The sequence below is a fragment of the Hyaloscypha bicolor genome, assembly GCF_002865645.1.
Source record: "Hyaloscypha bicolor E unplaced genomic scaffold K444scaffold_52, whole genome shotgun sequence".
Lineage (NCBI taxonomy): Eukaryota > Fungi > Ascomycota > Leotiomycetes > Helotiales > Hyaloscyphaceae > Hyaloscypha > Hyaloscypha bicolor.
The window spans coordinates 1,093,063-1,112,336 of NW_020194554.1; the positions used below are offsets into that span (position 1 = coordinate 1,093,063).

A 19,274-nucleotide genomic window follows, 5' to 3' on the forward strand; every position below is an offset into this window, starting at 1 on the left:
TTAGAAAATATTAAATAAAGTATTTAATTTATAGTTTTATAATTATTTCTATTAATATAACTCAGAATTTATAATATAAATAATAATTAATTTTAGGTTTAATTAAAATAGAATCTATATATATAGTTCTAGAATATATCTAATAATTAAAAACTATAAAGTAGAATAAAATAAAAGAGTATTTAAGGTTATATTATATAAGTATATTAGATATTTAATTAGATATATTATATCTAATATTTATAAAATCTAGATTTCTATATTTAATAAAGTAATTATTATATATAATATTATATTTAATAAGAATATTTTCTATAAAAAGAATTATAAATATATTAAAGGCTATAATATAAAGATTATAAAAAATATAATAGAACTACTTTTAGAAAATAAAATTCAAAATACTAAATTAATCTTTAAAAATAAGAAATTTTAATATAATAGCTTATTAAAATAAACAGAAAATGAGCCTAAACTAGAGAATAAAAAATAAATAAACTAATAATTAGAAGAGCTTATAAATATACTAATAGATTATAACTTGAAAATAAAAAGCTTTATAGTTTTACTAGAAATAGAACTTATAACTTTATAAAATACTTTAGAGTTAGAAAGTATATTAAAATCTAGAAATAATAGAAATAAAAATATTAAGCTTTTAAGAAAACTTAGTATTATAAAAAGAAATATAATAGAATATATCGGAACTATTAGAGAAATATACTAAACTAATAAAAGCAGAAAAGAATCTCTTTAGAACTAGTAATAAGGTCTATTAATAACTTCTATAAGTAAAATAAGAAGCTTATCTATAGAATAAATAAATAGCTTAATAAAAATAAAAGAATCTTTTATAAAAAGAATAAATAGCTTAGCTAAAATAAAAGATTAAATAATAAAACTAAAGAGAAAATAGATAAAAAAGCTAATTATTAAAACTAAAGATAAACTAATTCAAATATATTTATATAAAAGAAATAATTAGAATAAAGATTTAGATAGTACTAGTAATAATATAATTATTATAATAAATATACTACTATAAATAATAAATGAATTAAATTAGATTAACTATTTAGAATTTCTTTTAGAGTTTTTCTAATTTAATTAGTTAGAGAATTATAAAAAGAAATTCAATTATAAGACTATATATACTATAATTATAATAATAATTCAATTAAAAGTATATCTAGAATAGAATACTTTAGATAATATAATAATAAAAAAGATTTATATTAATAATCTTCTAAAAACTTTAAAGATATAAAATAATCTAGAAAAGTATCTAGTTAGAAAGTATTTTAAATCGGATACTAAACTAGAGATTAATAACTTTAAAGCTCGAAATTACTAGAGAATTATTTCTAGTAATAAAATAAATATATTTTTAATTTCTTTAAAATAAGTATTTATATATAAAATTAATTCTAATAAATATATTACTTAATATTATTTAAAACTAGTAGTTTATAGAGATCTCTAAAAGAAAATATTACTTCTATTTATATATACTATTATATTTATAATAAAGCCTTTTTAAATAGCTAATATAATTATAGTTTATTTTAATCTAGAAATAAAGTTATTTAATATTATAAATATATTTATTAATATAGAAAGAGATTCTAATAAGCCTATAGTAATATATAAGCTACTAGATAGTTTTAAGATACTAGATTATATAGTAGAGATAAATTAAGCTTTATATAAGCTATAGAACTCTTTTATTTTATAATATAAGTATTAGATAAATACTTTTAAAAGAAATAAACTTTCTAGATTTAATAAAAAGTTTTATATTTATATAAATATAAATTATAAAGTCTTTATTATTTTCTATATAAATAACTTTTAAGTATTTTACTATAAGAATAATAAAAAGTATATTTAATTAATTATTATTTAGATTAAGATAATTTATAAGCTTTATAATATATAGAATATAAAATAGTTTCTAGAGATTTATATAATTAGAAATTAAAAGACTAAAAAGCTCTAGCTAGTTTATAATACTTATATTAAGAAAATTATTAAAAAGTTCAGAATAATAAATAGGAAGTATTCTAATATTCTATTATCTGAAATCGATTTTTAAAGATATAATAGTTAAGCTTATTTATATTAAATTAAAATATATTAAAAGAAAATTAAATTATTACTTTATACTATAATTATAATTAGACTAGATATAGCTTTTATTACTTTAGTACTCTTTTAGTTCTTAATAAACTCTATTTTAGAGTATTTTATAGCTATAAATTAAGCTTTCTAATATTTATTTAAAATCCGGTTTTTAGTAATTTAGTATAATAGAAAATATAAAGAGATATAGTTATAGATTATATTTAATACTTTATATATAGATAATCTAAATATATAATAATTAAACTATAGATATATAATCTCTTTATTTAAATATTTAATATTATAGAAAGTTATTTAATAGAGCTTTATAACTACTTTTTTAACTGAATTAGAAATATATAAAGTTATCTATATAGTAAAAGAAATTATAGCTTTCTAGAAACTATTTAGAAATCTATATTTAGATTTTAGAGAGTTTTAAACTATATTCTATAATAATAAATAAACTATTTAATTAATTATTAGAAAGAATAAAAGAATTACTATAAAGCTTTATTATATTAATATCTAGAATATATAGCTATATTAAAAATATAATAAAAATATATTTCAAGTTATATATCTTTAAATAAATAATATATTTATAAATAGATTTATAAAAAATCTATTCTAATTCAAATTCGAGAACTTTAGAACTTTATTAAATCTTTAGAATATTAGAATAAAAATAAAAATAATTAAATAATATAAAAAGAGGCTTTTATTTATATTTTTTATTTATAAAATCTATTAAAATAATAGAGCTTAAAAACTAATAATAAGAGATTTAAAGGCATTCTATTATAGTATTAATAAGCTTATATAGAAAGCCCTTTATTTAATTAAACTATTTTTTTATTTCTATTAATAGTTTCTTAAACCTTAATAAAAAAGCTTTTATTACTATTCTTTTTATTAGATTCGGTAATTTTAAATATAATATAGATAGAGTATCTAAAAATAAATAAATACTTTAAAATAGTCAGAATCTATAAAAGAGAATTAAAAAAAGAAAGCTTATAGTATTTTTAGTAATTAGAAGTTCTATAAGAAAAAGCTATATAATAGAAATATAAGAGATTAAAATAGCTAAATAAAAATAACTAAAAGTATATTTCTAGTAATAAGAACTTTAGTTAATAATATTATAATAATAATTATTACTCTTACCCTTTAAAATAGAAGAGATTATATTAAGTTAAAATAAGCTTTAGAATAGTATAGAGAATTTATAATAACCTATATAAGAAATTTCTTTAAAACTAATATAAATAGAATAAGAAATATAAAGCTTTAATATAAACTTCTTTATTTTTAGTAAAGAAATACTAGAAGTATTAGAAGATATTATAGGAATCTAAACCTTAATATTCTATTAAAAATAAACTTTATATTAATAGTTAAGAACTATATTTATAGTAGACTTATAAGCTATTTAATACTATTTAAAGTTAGTAAAGAATAAAATAAGAATAAATTTTAAGTTAAAAATACTATAGATTTATAAGCTGAAATCGACTTAATAGTAGTATAAGAAGAAATAGAAGCTATATTTATAATAATTAAAAGTTTAGAAAGAGATTTCTAGAAAGGTATTAAAAAAGAGTATTTAATTAGATACTTTAGAATTAGTAAAAAGAGAAAGTTTATATAAGAATCTTCTGAAATTTAGTAATCTGAGAAAATAATATATATTAAATCTATTTAAATTAGAATATTAATATAGCTCTATAAAACTTATATATTAGACAAATTTTACTATTTTAAAACTTTCTAATTAAATAAAATAGATAGAATATAATATTATACTTTTCTAAAAAGTATATTATAATAAGAATTACTATATTAGAACTAGTATAATTACTCTATTTAGTTAAAATCTATATATTTACTTTTTAAAGCTTTATATTTTATTTAAACTCTTTTCTAATTAGTTTAATTAACTCTTTTATTATTTAATATAATTCTCTATTCTATAATCTTTATATATATTATATATATTATTAACTAATATAATATTCTAATTAGTTTATATAAATTAAATAAATTATAAATAAATTATAAAAAAGTAATATATTTAATTTTCAAGTATATTAATTTTATAATATATTCTCTTATTTTTAAGGTACTAAATTAGAGTATTATTTATAAAGAGTTTATATCTTTATTTTTTTTTAAAAGAGGTATTTAATTTATATATATTATATAATTAAAGTAAAGTAATAGTTATATTATATAAAGTTATAATTACTTAATTTAGCTTAATATCTAGTAATATTAGACTAAATTACCTAAAGAAATAAATTATATTATTTATATTATATAGAGCTTTAGCTTAATTAATTTCTCTTTAGGCTAGCTTATAGTAGATAGAATAAGAGCTTATAAACTAACTAGAGAAGTAATTATATATTCTATATTAAATACTAGGCCTATAATAGAGCTTTTATTCTATATTTATATATTATATAGCTATTACTAAGAACTAATAGTCTATTTTCAGGTAATTACTTATTATTTATAGGCCTATAAATAGTTTTATAAGTAGTTTTCAGGTAATAGAAGTTTATATTAGTTATAACTATAGAATATCTTTATTCTAAGGCTATTATGAATTTTATTAAACTATCTAATATAGAAGGCATAGTAGTATTATATAGCCTAGGCTTGAATTAAAGTATATAGCTCTTCTTTAAAGTTATATATAGCTTCTAGGGGCAGAGGCATCAAGGGGGGGCCTTCTGCTAGTGAGGGTTCTGCTAGTGCGGGCTCTGGGGGTAGTGACAGTGAGAGCTGGAAGTCCATTAGTACGTCCATTTTTGCAATGCAGCTGCGCCAGGCGTACATCAATTGCAGGCAAAATTACAGTGCAGGTTAATGCAGACACAGCGCGCGTCGCATTTCGGTGGTGGGGGGTGGAAAATCGCGCTTAGTCAGCTCTGCATTGACACTGTAGTGTCAACGTATTAGAACCCCTCCTGAGCCATTCCACTCTAACTGGACCTCAATCCTTCATCTTCTCAATCACTGTCGCCAGCAACAAGCTTCACCTTGATTGCACGATCCACATATTTATCCGTTCACTGTCTCAAACCATTCTCCTGCACCTTCGTCTCTCCAACATGAAGAAGGACTTTCTCTGTCGACTCTGTGGACTGTGGACTTGGCTTTGATTGTCCAGATGGATTTTCGTTTTCAAGACTCGTTTTGAAGGAAGCTCTTTCGTCACCTATGAATCATCAGGTATCTTCGAAAAGAAAGGGAAAGTGGGATTACCTGCTTGGTGCGGACCGTTTTCTCTGCTTCGTTGACCCTGGTATGGTTTCCATCTTCAATCCTTATTTCAATGCTGCCTGGTCCAAGGAAGCGATTTGCATTCTCCAGCTCCATATTTCGCCGCGGGTGGCTCATCGAACGATCGTTTCAAATTAAATGAAATTGCCATGGTAGTTGCTGCATTGTCAGCTTTGGTTCCGCTTCAACCCCGATGTGCTGCTTCATACCCCCTGGCAAATATGCCATATCTTCAAGTATATCCGTCCTCCTGACTCGTGTATATTTCTGACTTAGTTTCGCTTGTATCTAGCAAACTACTTACGCCTATCACCAGCGCGAAGGTGTCAGAATATCGATAGGCTCCCCTGACGTCAAAGTCAAGGGGAGGACGTAGTTAAACTCCACGCCCAAGAGTGTACACAGCCTTTCAATGACGATCAGTTGGAGGATGTGGATTGCTAGCTCCACCACCTCCGGTTGCAGATCCTGCGCCATTCGCAGGTCCTGCATTAGCATTGTTACCAGCTCCCGAGTTCGGATTGCCAGCACTCCTATCCCCACGTCCGCCTCTACCTGGAAATTCGGGAAGTATTCGATGGTTACCAGCTCCCGAGTTCGGGTTGCCAGCACTCCTATTCCCACGGCCTCTACCTGGAAATTCTGAAAGGAATACTCCGCCTCTATTTCCTGATGATCGCTGGGGCTCCAAAGGTGGAGATGCACTGCGACGTTGTGAAGGTTCGACCTGTTGGCGAGAATCTCTAGAACCAAGAGGAGATCTTTCCCTGCGGAAATCTGAACGCTCGCTCGAGCCACCTTTCCCCATGAAAGCAAGGAATGCGTTACGAGCATCGGGTGTCATGCTTGTATCCAACATCAACTTCAAGCTGGCGGCTTCGATGTTATTTGCGGCCTTCTGTTTGTCGGCCTCCAGGGCAGCGTTTCGTTGTCGCACGATGTAGTCCACCGTTTCCCCTATATCATATTGAGGTTTTCGAGCAGTCTCAAATTGTGGTTGGTCGAGTTGCTGACCCTGCGGAAGATGACCAGAAGCCTTCTTATTCTGACCTGGGTTGGGGAGTACAGGGCCATGCGGAAAGTGGCCATGAACCTTCTCCTCATGCCGAGATGGGTTGGGGAGTACAGGGCCATGCGGAAAGTAGCCACAAACGTCCGAATCTTCTTGGGATCCTGCACCACCAATGGGTGTAGCATTTGCTGATCCTGCCAGAGGAAAAAAGTTGCCAGTGTCACCTAGCCCAAAGTCTGTATGGCCTTGTGGATCCTCAGTTCGACCAAGTCCTTGAGGAGCACTGTGGAAGCCTCTACCACGTCCCCCTCTGTGGGAGACATTGGACTGTAAGACAAAGCGATCTCGATCAGACAAGGTTTCCTGCTGCAACAAAGTTGACAGATGCGAATCGATAGCACTGCGGCCAGGCGCAGGTGTGCCCGCACGCGGTGTGCAGTTACCAGACCTTGTGCCATCTACAACGGACTCCACGTCTTCGTAATCAGACCACACGCCAGGCTCGTTCGAATCTGGCGGTTGCATACTGCTGCTCACATCACCAAGGACGGCAGGAACAACCCCTCTCTCTTCGTTGCCGGATCTGTCACCAAGGGCAATGTCTCCGCGATAGAGCACAAGAGCACCGTCGGTCCCGTCATCTTCTTCTTCCCTGTCAGGCATCTCTCCACTGTTGCCTTGAGCCACAACTAACTGCATCTCCGCCGTGGAGATTCTGTGCTGTTGCTCCGCAGTATCATCTCGTGGCGCCAAGGCCCTCGAAGAATCTTCTGCTTCACTCCCGAAATCTAAAGTATGATTGGAAGGTTTGCGATCTTCTATTGTAAACGCGAAGCTTGCCTCGAAAGGTCAGTTCCGTAAGTGATATTATTTGTTATTATGAGGAAGAAACTTTATTGTTGCGCGAGGCTGGCGAGGATAATACACTCTAGCGTCGCCCCTCCTGGATCACATGACTACCACCTTCTCGACTTCGAAAGCCTCTCAGGTATCTAGGCTTGGGACCACAGAAGTTTTCATGAACGGCAAGTGTCATCTAGACCTCTATTTCATATCATAGCTAGGCTGCCTCCTCACTGCTGTCAATCTTCCTATGTCTTCAAGTCTGTCATGTTCGATGCTTTGACCCTCCTGCTTCCCATGTGAAGACAGATACTATCCAATCTCTGTCTTCAACCATACGCTCGGCAAACACAGAACGAGGTCTTCGGTTTCGCTCGACTGAAAGAAAACAGCCGTCTTGAGACATCTCGTTCAGGAGGTCGTCAATCGTCCCATTCTGCTCGTGCATGATTCTTGGTAGTTAGTTTCTGCTTTCTCCAGGGCATGAAGGGATAAGTACAATCCAACATGGCTTGTTATATCTGTATATGTTCTCCAAACAAATCCACAAGTGCCGTCAACATCGTGGCCAATTTGCTGGACAAGAAATTCTATCATTACAGAACAAGGCTCGCGTCAAAGTCCAAGAATGTAATTGCTCCCAAGAATACATGGCTGGATTGAAACGACTCATCTTTACGCACCTCGACCCAGCATTCGTAACTGCTCGTAGAAGTTGTATCCGCATTCTTTCAGTCTCTTGATCTCTTGTTTATTGACAGATGCCGGATATTTCTAATGCGGAATGTGATGTGTGAATTTGGGAGGAGATGGGATGTAGTCCGAACAGAGTTTCATGCAACGGCGGCTAAGTTACTGGCGGACTGAGCTACATCTAGCAGGGATATTTCACGTAATCACATCTATCATCACCTCTACAGTTTGACTCTTCTCTGAGTAGCCGACAGGCATCAATGATGCCGCATCATTTGCGACCACAAGACACAATAGACAGAATTTGAAGGTTTATCTGTGATCATAATTGTGATTCAACTCCAGCATCACATCATGCTATACTTCTTAGCCTTAATTTCGTGTCCACAACAACATCTTCTCGCCTAGCAAACACAACTTTCAGCCACTCGCAACCAAAATACCAAGAAGGATCCAATATTTCTACAGTCGAGCTGAATCAGAGCGGTCATCCAGAATGCTAATCTGCCGCACACGATCGGGGTTTCACCGAAAACCAATTGTCAGGTCACCAAACAACAATTCTAAGTCAGTCACGGGCAACAAACTCTTCTACCCTATCTGACGTTCTGTAAAGTGATTAAAAGATCTGCCGGAGGTATACAACATTTTGAGATGCAGCAAAATTCATTAGCGTTCTATTAAGAGAAGGGCGGCTCGAGTTGCTACTCAATGTTCAAGATCGCGATGCATCACGACATTTACCATCGATTCGAGAAGACCACCACAACACCACGAAACTCCCAAACATGAAGCAAATTAAATGGAGGATAGATTAGTATCTTAAGGTGTTACATTTCAATTTGCCGAACAATTCTTCAGCGTTCCGTTGAGAGAAGGGCTGCTCGAGTTGTGTTCCAATGTTCAAGAATTGTCGTATCTTCTCATGTTCGACATTTTGACGACTAGGTACGTGGAGGCTCCTTCATCGCCAGAATTGTGGGAAGATTCTAATGTCTCTGACATTATCTCTGTAACACACTCGATCGCAATCGAAAAGGCACCCCTTGACGACCGACTGCTCCCCGGCGACGTACCTGTATCCATACCTTTCTTTAGCACGAAGAGTGAAATCCAAGACCAATAATGACGGGCGAGGAGACGAGCTTAAAGCTTCTTTAGAGAGATGGAGGGTATCAGACAAGAGAGATGGGATTGAAAGCCGAAGTGCCAGGTCCTGGTGGTCCAACATACCACAAACAAGGTGCAGGACACTATCGTCAGCAATAATGCTGGGAGATATACCATCGGTAATCACAAGCAAGACGTGAGAGCGCCTCTGGAACAGAGAAGGATCTCAACTACACTACATCACCGAAAAGTCGGAGAGGAAGGTTTGATCTGCGATCGGCGAAAGGTTCACTCCACAACAAGCAAGAAAAAGGATTCGATCGTCAGCAAGAACATTGGCAGATATATCATCGACAACCACAAGCATTATCAACCCGTCTCGACTACTCGCTAATTATCAATTTCCCAGAAATGAAGATATTCTCTATCATCTGACTGCATCGCAGTATTAATTCTTCGCACATTCTCGCCTCATATCATGCATGTTGATCGAAACAAGTGCATGCCTCTAGATTTTCCATATCTCATAGTTATGGCGGCATGGTTGATTTGTTGTCAAGTCCTACTCGCTCAGTTTCTTACTTTGCTTAAACAATTATTCAAAGCATATTTATCCACCCAGCCGAGTCACATATGGGTTGTACCTCGAATTGGAATCCACTTGATGAGTTCTGAGTTGGAAAGCCCCAGCATGTACCTGGTCCTGGGGAATCGATGGTATTCCACCAACAAACCGAATTACTAATTCGGAGTTCAAAAGTCAGCGATGGGTTTCTCACAATGAAAATCACTACAGGAAAGTTTTTGATAATATGGTAGAGCGAATGTGTATCCTGGGAGGAGGGGCAGACGAGAGGAACTTAACATACCAGCCAGTTGAGTTGTTGTGGAAGTCATACTCGGCGCAGCGGTCGATGCAAGTGTTCAAGTCATTTGTAGGAGTGCTGACGACGTTGGCTCCGATAGTAACAAGAACCGTGTTGCAGAACTTGCGAAATGAATAGACCTGTGGACCTAGAGTCACATCATATAACGTGCCGTTTGACGATGGGCAGTCTCGAGATAATGTCTGAGATGGACCTATTACCTCCGTGGTCGTGACCGTAATTGGCTTTGAACTGGTTGGAGTAGGAGTGTTGTTCGTATTTGAGGTAGAGGATGACGAGGCGGAGGTGACTGTATCATTCGATGGCTGGCCTGTTGTCGTAGAAGAACTGTCCTTGGACTTCTGAGATCGGGCAGCCATCGACCCGCCAATGCCACCGCCGACTGCTGCGCCTATGACCACGACAGCCGTGATTATCGAGAACAAGATCCAAAAGCTCCGTGCTTTCAGACCACAGATACGGTTCTTATGAACCTTCGAGCTGTACCCATCATCAGGATGGGGTGGTGTTGGGTCCTGCTCGTCGATATACTGCAAACCTGCCTCCGGAACCACTTCAGGAGCAGAGTACCAAGAGTCTGGTGTGGAGTTCATCCCAGCGGCTTAACCCAAGTATGGTAAGGCTGGACTTTCGTTCGCGTATGTAAACGAATAAACGGTTGAGAGCAACAGAGAGTAAAATTTGGAGAACTGTATGGACGTATATTTGGAGGATGGGACGAGATAAAGTCTGCCAGCAGATGATCATATATGGAAATTGAGGCACAGTTGTCTTTAAGCTTCCTGCAGTTGGGTTTTAGGTATCACAGGCATCACTGGCCTATCCGTTCCGCTGCCGCCAGGGACGAATTTCCGGGGCCGGAATAACTATTATTCCGGAGGAACACCAAAACTACGCTTTGATATTTACATGTAAATAAACCACCAAATTGATTAATTGCACCACAACTACGATGCCGGACACTACTGTGTTCGATTCCACTAATAAAGGGACCCTTCGGCCTAATGAGGATCCACTGCAAAAGCAGGGGAGTGCTTTTAAGCCTATGCAATTACCCCAATTCGGCTGGGAAATCACCTTACCTGAAGATGTCTCTCCAGATGATCCTATTACTTTATTTACTATGTATTATACCCCTGAAATCATCGATTTAATAGTCAAGAAGACAAACGATTATATACGAAAACCTCAAGACGAATCCTGCCCTTATATACAAGCAAACGAATAGTATCTAACATATCATAGAGAGATTTATATCTACCTTACAATTCGGATATATATGAGCTTATATATGGATAATGAGATTATGGACTATTGGAATACAAAGGATATAATGCCTGAGTATCCAATTACGAAGTATTTAAGTAGGAATCGGTTTCAGGAGCTCTATATACGTATGCGATTCCATAGAAATCAAGAACAAGGCCCGTACGAGAAGGTAACCTTTATTTTCCTGTCCATTTTACCTGAAACTAGCTAATAAATTACCGAGCAGGTTAAAGCCTTAAGTATATATATTCAAGCGATTAATTTGAGCGTTTGGAAGCCTGGACGGGACTTGGCAGTGGACGAGATAATCGTACGATTTGAAGGTCGATTAAAGGAAACGACTACTGTTCCAAATAAGCCTATACCTACTGGATATAAGGTTTGGGGGGCAGCCCAGAGGGGATTCTTACTCGTATAGAACTGGCATATTCCTGGACAAAAAAATGGGCCTTTAGGAGTATGTACTCCAAGGGAGCTTGGTAGGACGATTAAGGCTGGAAATGGGGGAAATAAGATACAAGCAGTAGTTCTGCACCTGATTAAAAGGTTGCCCAAGCCTCCTAAGGGATCTGGCTACCACGTTTACCTTGATAATCTCTTTATTTCTACTCGCTTTATCCAATATACTCGTTCCCAGGGAGTTGTAATTACTGGGACTTATAGGACCACTAGTAGGGTTATTAAGAAGCTTCTTGACCTTTAGAAATCAGACAAAAAGGATATAATTCCTTAGGGAAAGACCTATTCTATATATACGTCTAATAGAGAGGTATATTATATTGGGTAGAAAGATCAAGCCTTTGTTTTAATAATGTCTTCCTTTATATCAGGTAATAAGCGAGTTGAGAGGCTAAGGAAAAGGCCTAAGGAGACTTCTTCTAAAGCAAAGACTATACGAAAGCCCTTTGGTAAAGAGCCTGTCAAAGTACTCTCGATTCCTGCAATTGCGGACGGATATAATTATTATATAGGAGCAGTTAACGAGTTTGATTACTTGACTGCTCAGAATTCTGGTTTACGGTACGTAGAACGTAGAGGGCACCAAGCACTTGAGCACTGGCTACTTTATACGGTTCTAATTAACTGCTATTTACTTGCTTTATACAGTAATATTCCAGAGCCTCGGCAAGTAAGCTTTAGAAGTCAATAGGACTTCAGAATACAGCTAGTTAGTACTTTACTAGCTAAAGCCCAGGACAGTGAGATCTGCCCAAAGAGAAGAATATTACAGATTAGCCAGGGAGCTAGTAAGGTGCCTGTGAGAAAGCACGAGCAAATAAAGCTTAGTAAAATTGGGAAGTGTATATGTTATAAGGGACTGAGATATGGGGATCGGCCACAAAAACGAGTTGCACTAGCTCAAATTGCAGCTAATCAGGGGCGAGAGAGCTATAGGAGAGATAGCTTCTATGGATATAAACAGTGTGATGTTCGCTTATGTAAAAATCGTGGGTGTTTTGATGTATTTCATAGAGAGAGGTAGAATTGAAGCGATTGAGGGGGAAATCCAGCCCTCTGATTGGCCAGAATTAAGCGAAAACCAGTGTGCACGGACCAATTCGTCCCTGGCGGCAGCGGAACGGATAGATTCTTGTTGGCATATCGAAGCAACAACGGAAGCCTTTCCGGATTAGCGAAGTTTCACTGCCCTGTAGATTCCATTCTGTGGTCGGCAAGCCGAAGCGACGGAAGCCAATTAAATTCCCGCGATTAGTGCTGTACAGCCTATAAAGGCTTAGGTGGGCTTCAGGGCGGCTCGCTTACCAAGGTGTTGCGGCGCAATGCAATGATCTTTCTATTCCTGTACTGTAGCTTTCAAACACCAACATCTCTTTGGATTCCAACACCACCACCATTTCCACATGTCCGCAGAACACCAGCTATTTGGAACTCGTTTCCATGAAAACCTCACTGGGACTGTAACTGTGACTGTCGAGCTTCAACCTTCAAAGTCACCATGATGGCAGGTCCCATACGCCTGAACCGCAAGTACAGCATCCTCAGCTCCGCCATTTGTTTGGGTCTCGTCGTCGTGGTGTACTACATGTACTGCGTGGGCGAGCTGCCAAAGTTCTTTTCGGGCAACTTCAATGAAGGAAGCCTTCGACAATCCAAACCATTGACAGAGACGAAAGATGACGAGATTGCCCTCAAATCGCCAAAGCCCCCAGCTGCTACTGCGAGTCTTCCGGTAGATTATTCGCCTTTAACATTCAGCGAAAGCCAGCAGAAATGCGAGCTATTCTTCACGCCGGCCTATCTCAAGCACATCGCGACCCATCAACTACCATACTGCGAATCGGAGTCGCTAAGCGCATTTCAGTGCTTTACAGCACCACGACTTACGATACCGATGACGGGAGGGTGGGGACAGACCGACCCTCTGTGCATCGCCCAAGGCGTGTCTTTTCGTCCGGAGCAGCAGACCGGCTCAGAGCAGGAATTTGGCATCCAATGCAAACTTCGGGATCTAGCAGCGGAGCGAGCCAACTCCTCAGATGTTGCAACTGAGCTCGAAGGCTTCCGTGACCGGCCTACAGACTGGGGATGGTATTGGGGTGATACAGGCGTGGGTGCTTCGTTGAAGACCTGGAAATTTGAAAACAGCGGGGACATCGAAGCCTGTACACGGGAGAAGAGTGATAGCAAGGAGTGGGTGATGCTTATGCGACGGGATAGCACCGATACACACAACCTATGGCACAAGTTGATGGAGATTTTGCAAGTACGTTTTCGGAGCTATTCTTTCCCTTGCTTTTTTTCATCCTATTTCATTCCCCTCCACAAATGCCTGCGCAACGAATCTAACGATCACGTTGTATTAGGCGCGGCATAGTTTGGATGCAGTACGGATCGCTATCAACCCTGCCACCGGAACACCTTGGCTGTCCGACGAAGATGCCGCACATGTTCAACTAGTCTTTGACGATGATCGGGAGGAGCTACTGGAACCACTCTGGGAGATTGTTACTGGGAAAAAGCCCATCCGCAAGAGCTCCTGGGAGCGAGCAGCTTGCTTTGGCAATGTGATCCTTCCGCTTCCTGGATGTGGCAGTCCTTTTTGGTCTAACCTACTGGACACTGGCTATCCTGAGACCTGCCCCTCGCAGACGCTTTTGACGACATACGTCCACCGCATCTTTGAATTCTACGGCGTGGTCCAGCGCCCCGTCACCGAGATTCACAAACATCCGACTATTACAATCGTGGAGCGAAAAGAGAATAGGAAGTTTGTCGCACTCGACCGTTGGGTGAAAAGTCTGAAGGAACGCTACCCACAGTCTCCTATCAATGTGGTCGATTTCGCCAGTATTACAATTCAAGAGCAGATCAAACTTGCCCAGTCGACTGACATCCTCGTTGGCCATCACGGCGCTGCCATGACGCACATCATTTTCATGGCACCTGGAGCGACGGCTGTTGAGATTCTGCCTCGACATTTCGACCAGCATGGCTTCCGCTCTGCAGCTGCGATGCGTGGAGTTAATTATATCGCGGGCAGATGCATGCATAAAGAGGAGTATGAGAATGCTGTGAATGGCACACCGTTCCCGCAAGACTGGACACCTCCCACGCCCCAGGGATTCAATCATTGGCAGAATGAGGAGTGGACATATTTGACGGATGAGGATTTTCTGGGCTTGGTCGATGCTGCGGTCAGGAGTCAGATGAACAAACTTGGAAGCAGCGACTCGTAAAAATACACGGTTCGGATATCATTGCATGAGCAATCAATGTAGTTACAGCTGTAACACCCTAGGACTTGTGAAGCAGCACATTTATTTGTTCATTCGCTTCGAGAGCAGGGCACCAAAAGTGGTAGCCGAGCTTGGAAAAGGAGGTTGAATCACGTGATATGAATCATGAAATGTTGCACTTCCCTTTATCCACTACATGAGACTTTATCGGGCATCTTCCTTCATTACTCAGTATCTCCTTCCATGCAACGCAATATCGTTAGCTCTGAGTATGCATGAAATGAGCAGGAGCTGATCCCTAGTCTCCAACTCCAACTTCTCCAAGACCTTGATTTCCTCGATTCACTGCATATACGAAGTACGTGGCAGTGCCCACAGCACTGGTATCGCTGCATTGTCTGCTTCAGCTGTTTAAGACCAGGGACATTGGCATAGACAGGCTACGCCATTTGACGACAAGGGAATAAGAGGTAGAGACGCTGTGCGTACGCAACGAAGGATGCAAAACGGTGTGTGCAGCATAAACAAGAACTCAGATGATCATCCAGCATTGAGCAGTTGGTGGATGAGCTAGTGCAACAGGATGCCCACCAATATACTTACCTGTAATAGACCCACTGCAAAGCACGCCCTCCCTCCTTCAAAACACGCGAACAACAGATCTCCGAGGTTCATTGGATCAAGCTTCCTATCGATAACTCACTCAGGTGCTAGGAAGGTAGCAAGAGTCCGAGGGGCAGCGGAGCTGAAGAAAGTATCTTCCTTCGATCGTCGACCACCGATCCCGTGTTTGGAAGGTGAATGACTCGGGAAAGACGTTCTTTCTTCTACAAACGAGACGAGACTCAGAGACGATCATCATTGGAGTATCGAGTGGCAAGTCTGCCTCGTTTGGGGGGAAGTCGTGAGATACCGAACAATCAAGCGTTCGATGTGCATTTCGGCGGCATAGAGGATCGAAATGCATCTCGCATCCAGTATCCTTTTCCGTTATCCGGTCTCGCATCCATGAACCCCCACCCATCAGCCCTCGTATCAAACATCATTTATGTGACGAAATACATCCATGGACGAGAACCAACACTCCTGCGCCTCTTAGTCCATGATAACACATTCTCCCTCGAGGCGCTTGGATGCCTGGGACCATGCATCTTCCCATCAAGCAGCATGTCTGCGCGGCGATCAGGCATTGGATATGAACCACGTTTGAGATGCCTTGAGAAGCTGGGCCACACCTGCCTAGGATTCAGCTGAGAGCAGGGAGACACGACACGACATCTTAATAAGACCCCACTAGCCAAGACGCCTGAGTATATAATGTCAGGCAATCTCCCGCCATTAACCCAACCATCCTCTTCAGTTCAAACACAACTTTTGCCCTCTTGTACAGAATATACGCAATGGACGTGATCGAGTCACTTGCTAAATCTTGGTTAGACATCGCTCAGATGGATATCCATCAAGAATCATCAAGACCCTCGTGGCAGAACGGCCCCATCCAAAATACTAAGGTGATCGAAGACCCTATCTCCCTATTTAGACAATTTGTCTCCGCGGTATCTTCAGACACTTTGAAAGACATCCGACCTCGATCAGAGGTGAGTTGAAGGCCATTATGCTAGTTGGCTAGGAAAGCTTATTGTTAATCACAGTTTTCAACATTTGTACGGGATTTGTGCGTAAAGGCACCGTCCGTGGCGCAATATCTCGTCCAAGAAATCCTCAACCACTCAAGAGACGATTCCCAACCTGAAGTTCAAGGCTCCAAAGAATTCGAGACAAGCACTACCACTAAACAGTCATCAAAAAGGAGAAAGCAATCAGACCGCTCCTACCGACCTCCTAAGTCCTCTCGAACGCAGCCGGAGATTCCCAGAGACAGGGCTAAAGATTCAAACGAAGCTTCCAGCATCAATTCCCAAGTCGGTGACGACACCAGTGTGTCAAAGAACTACTCATGCTACTCATACTACTCATGAATATTCATGAGTAGCGTGAGTAGAATATGAGTAGCGTAATGTCCTGAAAATTTGAGTAGAGTAGAGTATATACTCATGAGTAGTATAAGTAGTAATGAGTAGCCGTTACGTAACAATAATAAACTAAGATTTATTTAATAATAATTAAATAATAAAGATATTTATTAAGTAGCCTCAGTAAAGGTAAGCTAGGGTTTATGTAAGACTAACTAAATATTAATTTTCTATAATAATAAACTAGTTATACTTCTTAGAATCTTGATTTCCCCCTGACCTTTGGCTCGCTTACTAAGCAATGCCATTGCCTAATTGGATAGAAACTTGATGCTAGATGGGAGGCTTACCTGATTAGGCTAGCCTGTCACGTGTAATTGTTACGTGGGCACCTACTCACACTACTTATACTACTTATAAGTAGCTTGAGTAGAGTATAAGTAGGACCCACTACTCTATTCTATTATCTAGAAAGCAAATTGAACTATAATATAGTTATTATATTTATAGATTATTTATTTAAATATCTAATTATAATTCTAGTATAAGATATAATTATAGCTAAATAGCTAGTATTTCTGTTTTTACTTTATATAGTATATTAAGTAGATATTTCAGAAATAATTATATTAGATTAGAAACTCTAATTTATATCCGATTTTTAGAGCAAATTCTATATAAGAATTAGTATAAAGTTTAAGCTCTTTATAGCTAATTATCTCTAAATAAACAGATAAATAGAAATTATTAATTAGTACTTTAATTAGAGATTATATTTATATATTAACTATTACTAGAATAACTAGAATAAATAGATTACTATAATTAATTATTAATAAGCTTTCTTTTAGTATAAAACTATTAGCTAGTTCTTATTTATAACTGAAAAAGGCTATAAACCTTATATTTCTCTAGACTAGAACTCCTCTATTAAAGCTAGCTTATCTAAGAAGAAGCTAAATAGAGATAAAGCTAAAATATTAGTAAATTAATTATATAAATTATAGTAATTTATTTAAAGTTATATAAAATAAAACAGAAATAATATATAATATAAGCTAATAAATACTACTATCTAATTAATTTCAAAGTCGGAAATAAGATATAGATTACTATAAAGTACTAGAAATCTGATTATCCGAGCCGGAAGCTAGAGAACTAAATAGAAGGCCTGTTTGAGATTCTAGAATAGTATAACTATTTATTTCTTCTAAGACTACTAGAAACTATAAAGATATATTTAGTTTTTTATATAGAGAAGTTATAAAAAAACCTCTAGAATTCTTTACTAGATTAAGCAAATCCGGAACTGCTTCTATTAATACTAGAGAATAGTAAATAAGAGTATAGTATTAAGTAGATTATTATAGTTAAGCTAGTAAGAAATAAGCTAAAGTATAGAATTTATTAGATTAGTTAAAATAAGAATCTAGTATAATATATAGCTTTAATATTAAGTAATAGTCTTCTGATTTTATAGAGTTTCTATAATAATAATATTAATATACTAGAACCTCTATAAAACCTATAATATTAGCTAGACTATATAAAAAACAATATTTATTTAGAATTATATAGAAATAATAATAAATTCTTCTAAGTTATATAGTAAAGACTCTAGCTTTTTATATATAATATTTATATTCGAGATACTAGTTTATTTTAGAAAAGAAAATAATACGAAATTAGATAGATTAATAGCTTTTATAAAGCTCGGAGATAAGCTTATTCCAAATAGAGAAGTAATATTATAATTTAGCTTTTGACCTTATTAGCTAATATAGTTAGTTAATATAGTTATTTATATTCCGTTATCTATATTCTATTACTTTCTAGATATATATAATATAGCTGCTTTACTAGAAAAATAGGCTTGAAATATACTAGAGATATTTAGAAAGCTAAGCTCTTTCGGAACTAGTATATTATAAAGTATATATATTCTTTTATAGCCTCCTATATTCTAGTTTTCTCTTTTTTAGCTTTGAATTGTCTTTATAAGAGACCTTCTATTCTATTTTCCAAGCCTTAAATATTATATCTATAATAATTCCCGAGTAATTTCTTTTAATAAAGAAAAAGAGATTTCTTTTATTACTAAAGTTTAATATATTTTCTTTTATATAATAATACTAATTCTTCTTTTTAAAAAAGTTTATTATTTTAGAACTAGTATAGAGAATTAAAGAATTAAGTTTTAGTAAAATTAATTTAAGAAATTTCAGTTATATTACTAATATATTTATATTTATATTTATTTATATAATTCTTTTATTTAAGCTAATCTAATATAAGACTTTTTTAAGCCCTTATTATAGCTAGAGACTTTAATAGTACTCTTATAAATCGAATTACTATACTAGTTATTTAT

General features: G+C 36.2%; 7 protein-coding genes across 7 annotated transcripts; 5 read left to right on the top strand and 2 right to left on the bottom strand.

Annotated features, from left to right (window-relative positions):
• Positions 1-5,640: 5,640 nt before the first annotated feature.
• On the bottom strand, positions 5,641-7,464 carry K444DRAFT_331473 (uncharacterized protein). The gene has a single exon (XM_024871966.1). The coding sequence runs from the start codon at positions 7,127-7,129 to the stop codon at positions 5,828-5,830; it is 1,302 nt and encodes a 433-aa protein (XP_024740191.1). The 5' UTR covers positions 7,130-7,464; the 3' UTR covers positions 5,641-5,827.
• A 1,818-nt stretch (positions 7,465-9,282) lies between these two features.
• K444DRAFT_661313 (uncharacterized protein) lies at positions 9,283-10,762 on the bottom strand. Its single transcript, XM_024886570.1, has 2 exons — positions 9,946-10,762; positions 9,283-9,817 (listed from the first exon to the last, which is right to left on the bottom strand). Exons 1-2 carry the CDS (start codon positions 10,554-10,556, stop codon positions 9,676-9,678), a joined length of 753 nt encoding a protein of 250 aa, XP_024740192.1. The 5' UTR covers positions 10,557-10,762; the 3' UTR covers positions 9,283-9,675.
• A 163-nt stretch (positions 10,763-10,925) lies between these two features.
• K444DRAFT_331494 (uncharacterized protein) lies at positions 10,926-11,238 on the top strand. The gene has a single exon (XM_024871967.1). The coding sequence runs from the start codon at positions 11,009-11,011 to the stop codon at positions 11,189-11,191; it is 183 nt and encodes a 60-aa protein (XP_024740193.1). The 5' UTR covers positions 10,926-11,008; the 3' UTR covers positions 11,192-11,238.
• A 232-nt stretch (positions 11,239-11,470) lies between these two features.
• K444DRAFT_523430 (pea pathogenicity protein) lies at positions 11,471-11,650 on the top strand (the record flags this gene model as incomplete). Its single annotated transcript, XM_024874288.1, has 1 exon — positions 11,471-11,650. A coding segment is annotated over one exon (180 nt), but the record flags the coding sequence as incomplete, so codon positions are not given.
• A 369-nt stretch (positions 11,651-12,019) lies between these two features.
• On the top strand, positions 12,020-12,382 carry K444DRAFT_523104 (uncharacterized protein; the record flags this gene model as incomplete). Its single annotated transcript, XM_024874259.1, has 1 exon — positions 12,020-12,382. A coding segment is annotated over one exon (363 nt), but the record flags the coding sequence as incomplete, so codon positions are not given.
• Positions 12,383-13,052: 670 nt separating this feature from the next.
• Positions 13,053-15,169, top strand: K444DRAFT_661314 (glycosyltransferase family 61 protein). Its single transcript, XM_024886571.1, has 2 exons — positions 13,053-13,957; positions 14,058-15,169. Exons 1-2 carry the CDS (start codon positions 13,190-13,192, stop codon positions 14,928-14,930), a joined length of 1,641 nt encoding a protein of 546 aa, XP_024740196.1. The 5' UTR covers positions 13,053-13,189; the 3' UTR covers positions 14,931-15,169.
• Positions 15,170-16,107: 938 nt separating this feature from the next.
• On the top strand, positions 16,108-17,014 carry K444DRAFT_331502 (uncharacterized protein). The gene is made up of 3 exons (XM_024871968.1): positions 16,108-16,249; positions 16,368-16,528; positions 16,583-17,014. The coding sequence occupies exons 2-3, from the start codon at positions 16,379-16,381 to the stop codon at positions 16,907-16,909; spliced, it is 477 nt and encodes a 158-aa protein (XP_024740197.1). The 5' UTR covers positions 16,108-16,249; positions 16,368-16,378; the 3' UTR covers positions 16,910-17,014.
• Positions 17,015-19,274: the final 2,260 nt, after the last annotated feature.

Excerpts from the sequence above, each read along its gene's own strand:
- K444DRAFT_331473 (XM_024871966.1), bottom strand. The coding sequence starts at position 7,129 with ATGCAGTTAGTTGTGGCTCAAGGCAACAGTGGAGAGATGCCTGACAGG.
- K444DRAFT_661313 (XM_024886570.1), bottom strand. The coding sequence starts at position 10,556 with ATGAACTCCACACCAGACTCTTGGTACTCTGCTCCTGAAGTGGTTCCG. Across the intron at positions 9,818-9,945 it reads CACAACAACTCAACTGGCTG|TAATTCGGTTTGTTGGTGGA; the intron begins GTATGTTAAGTT and ends ACTCCGAATTAG.
- K444DRAFT_331494 (XM_024871967.1), top strand. The coding sequence starts at position 11,009 with ATGCAATTACCCCAATTCGGCTGGGAAATCACCTTACCTGAAGATGTC.
- K444DRAFT_661314 (XM_024886571.1), top strand. The coding sequence starts at position 13,190 with ATGATGGCAGGTCCCATACGCCTGAACCGCAAGTACAGCATCCTCAGC. Across the intron at positions 13,958-14,057 it reads AGTTGATGGAGATTTTGCAA|GCGCGGCATAGTTTGGATGC; the intron begins GTACGTTTTCGG and ends ACGTTGTATTAG.
- K444DRAFT_331502 (XM_024871968.1), top strand. The coding sequence starts at position 16,379 with ATGGATATCCATCAAGAATCATCAAGACCCTCGTGGCAGAACGGCCCC. Across the intron at positions 16,529-16,582 it reads ACATCCGACCTCGATCAGAG|TTTTCAACATTTGTACGGGA; the intron begins GTGAGTTGAAGG and ends TGTTAATCACAG.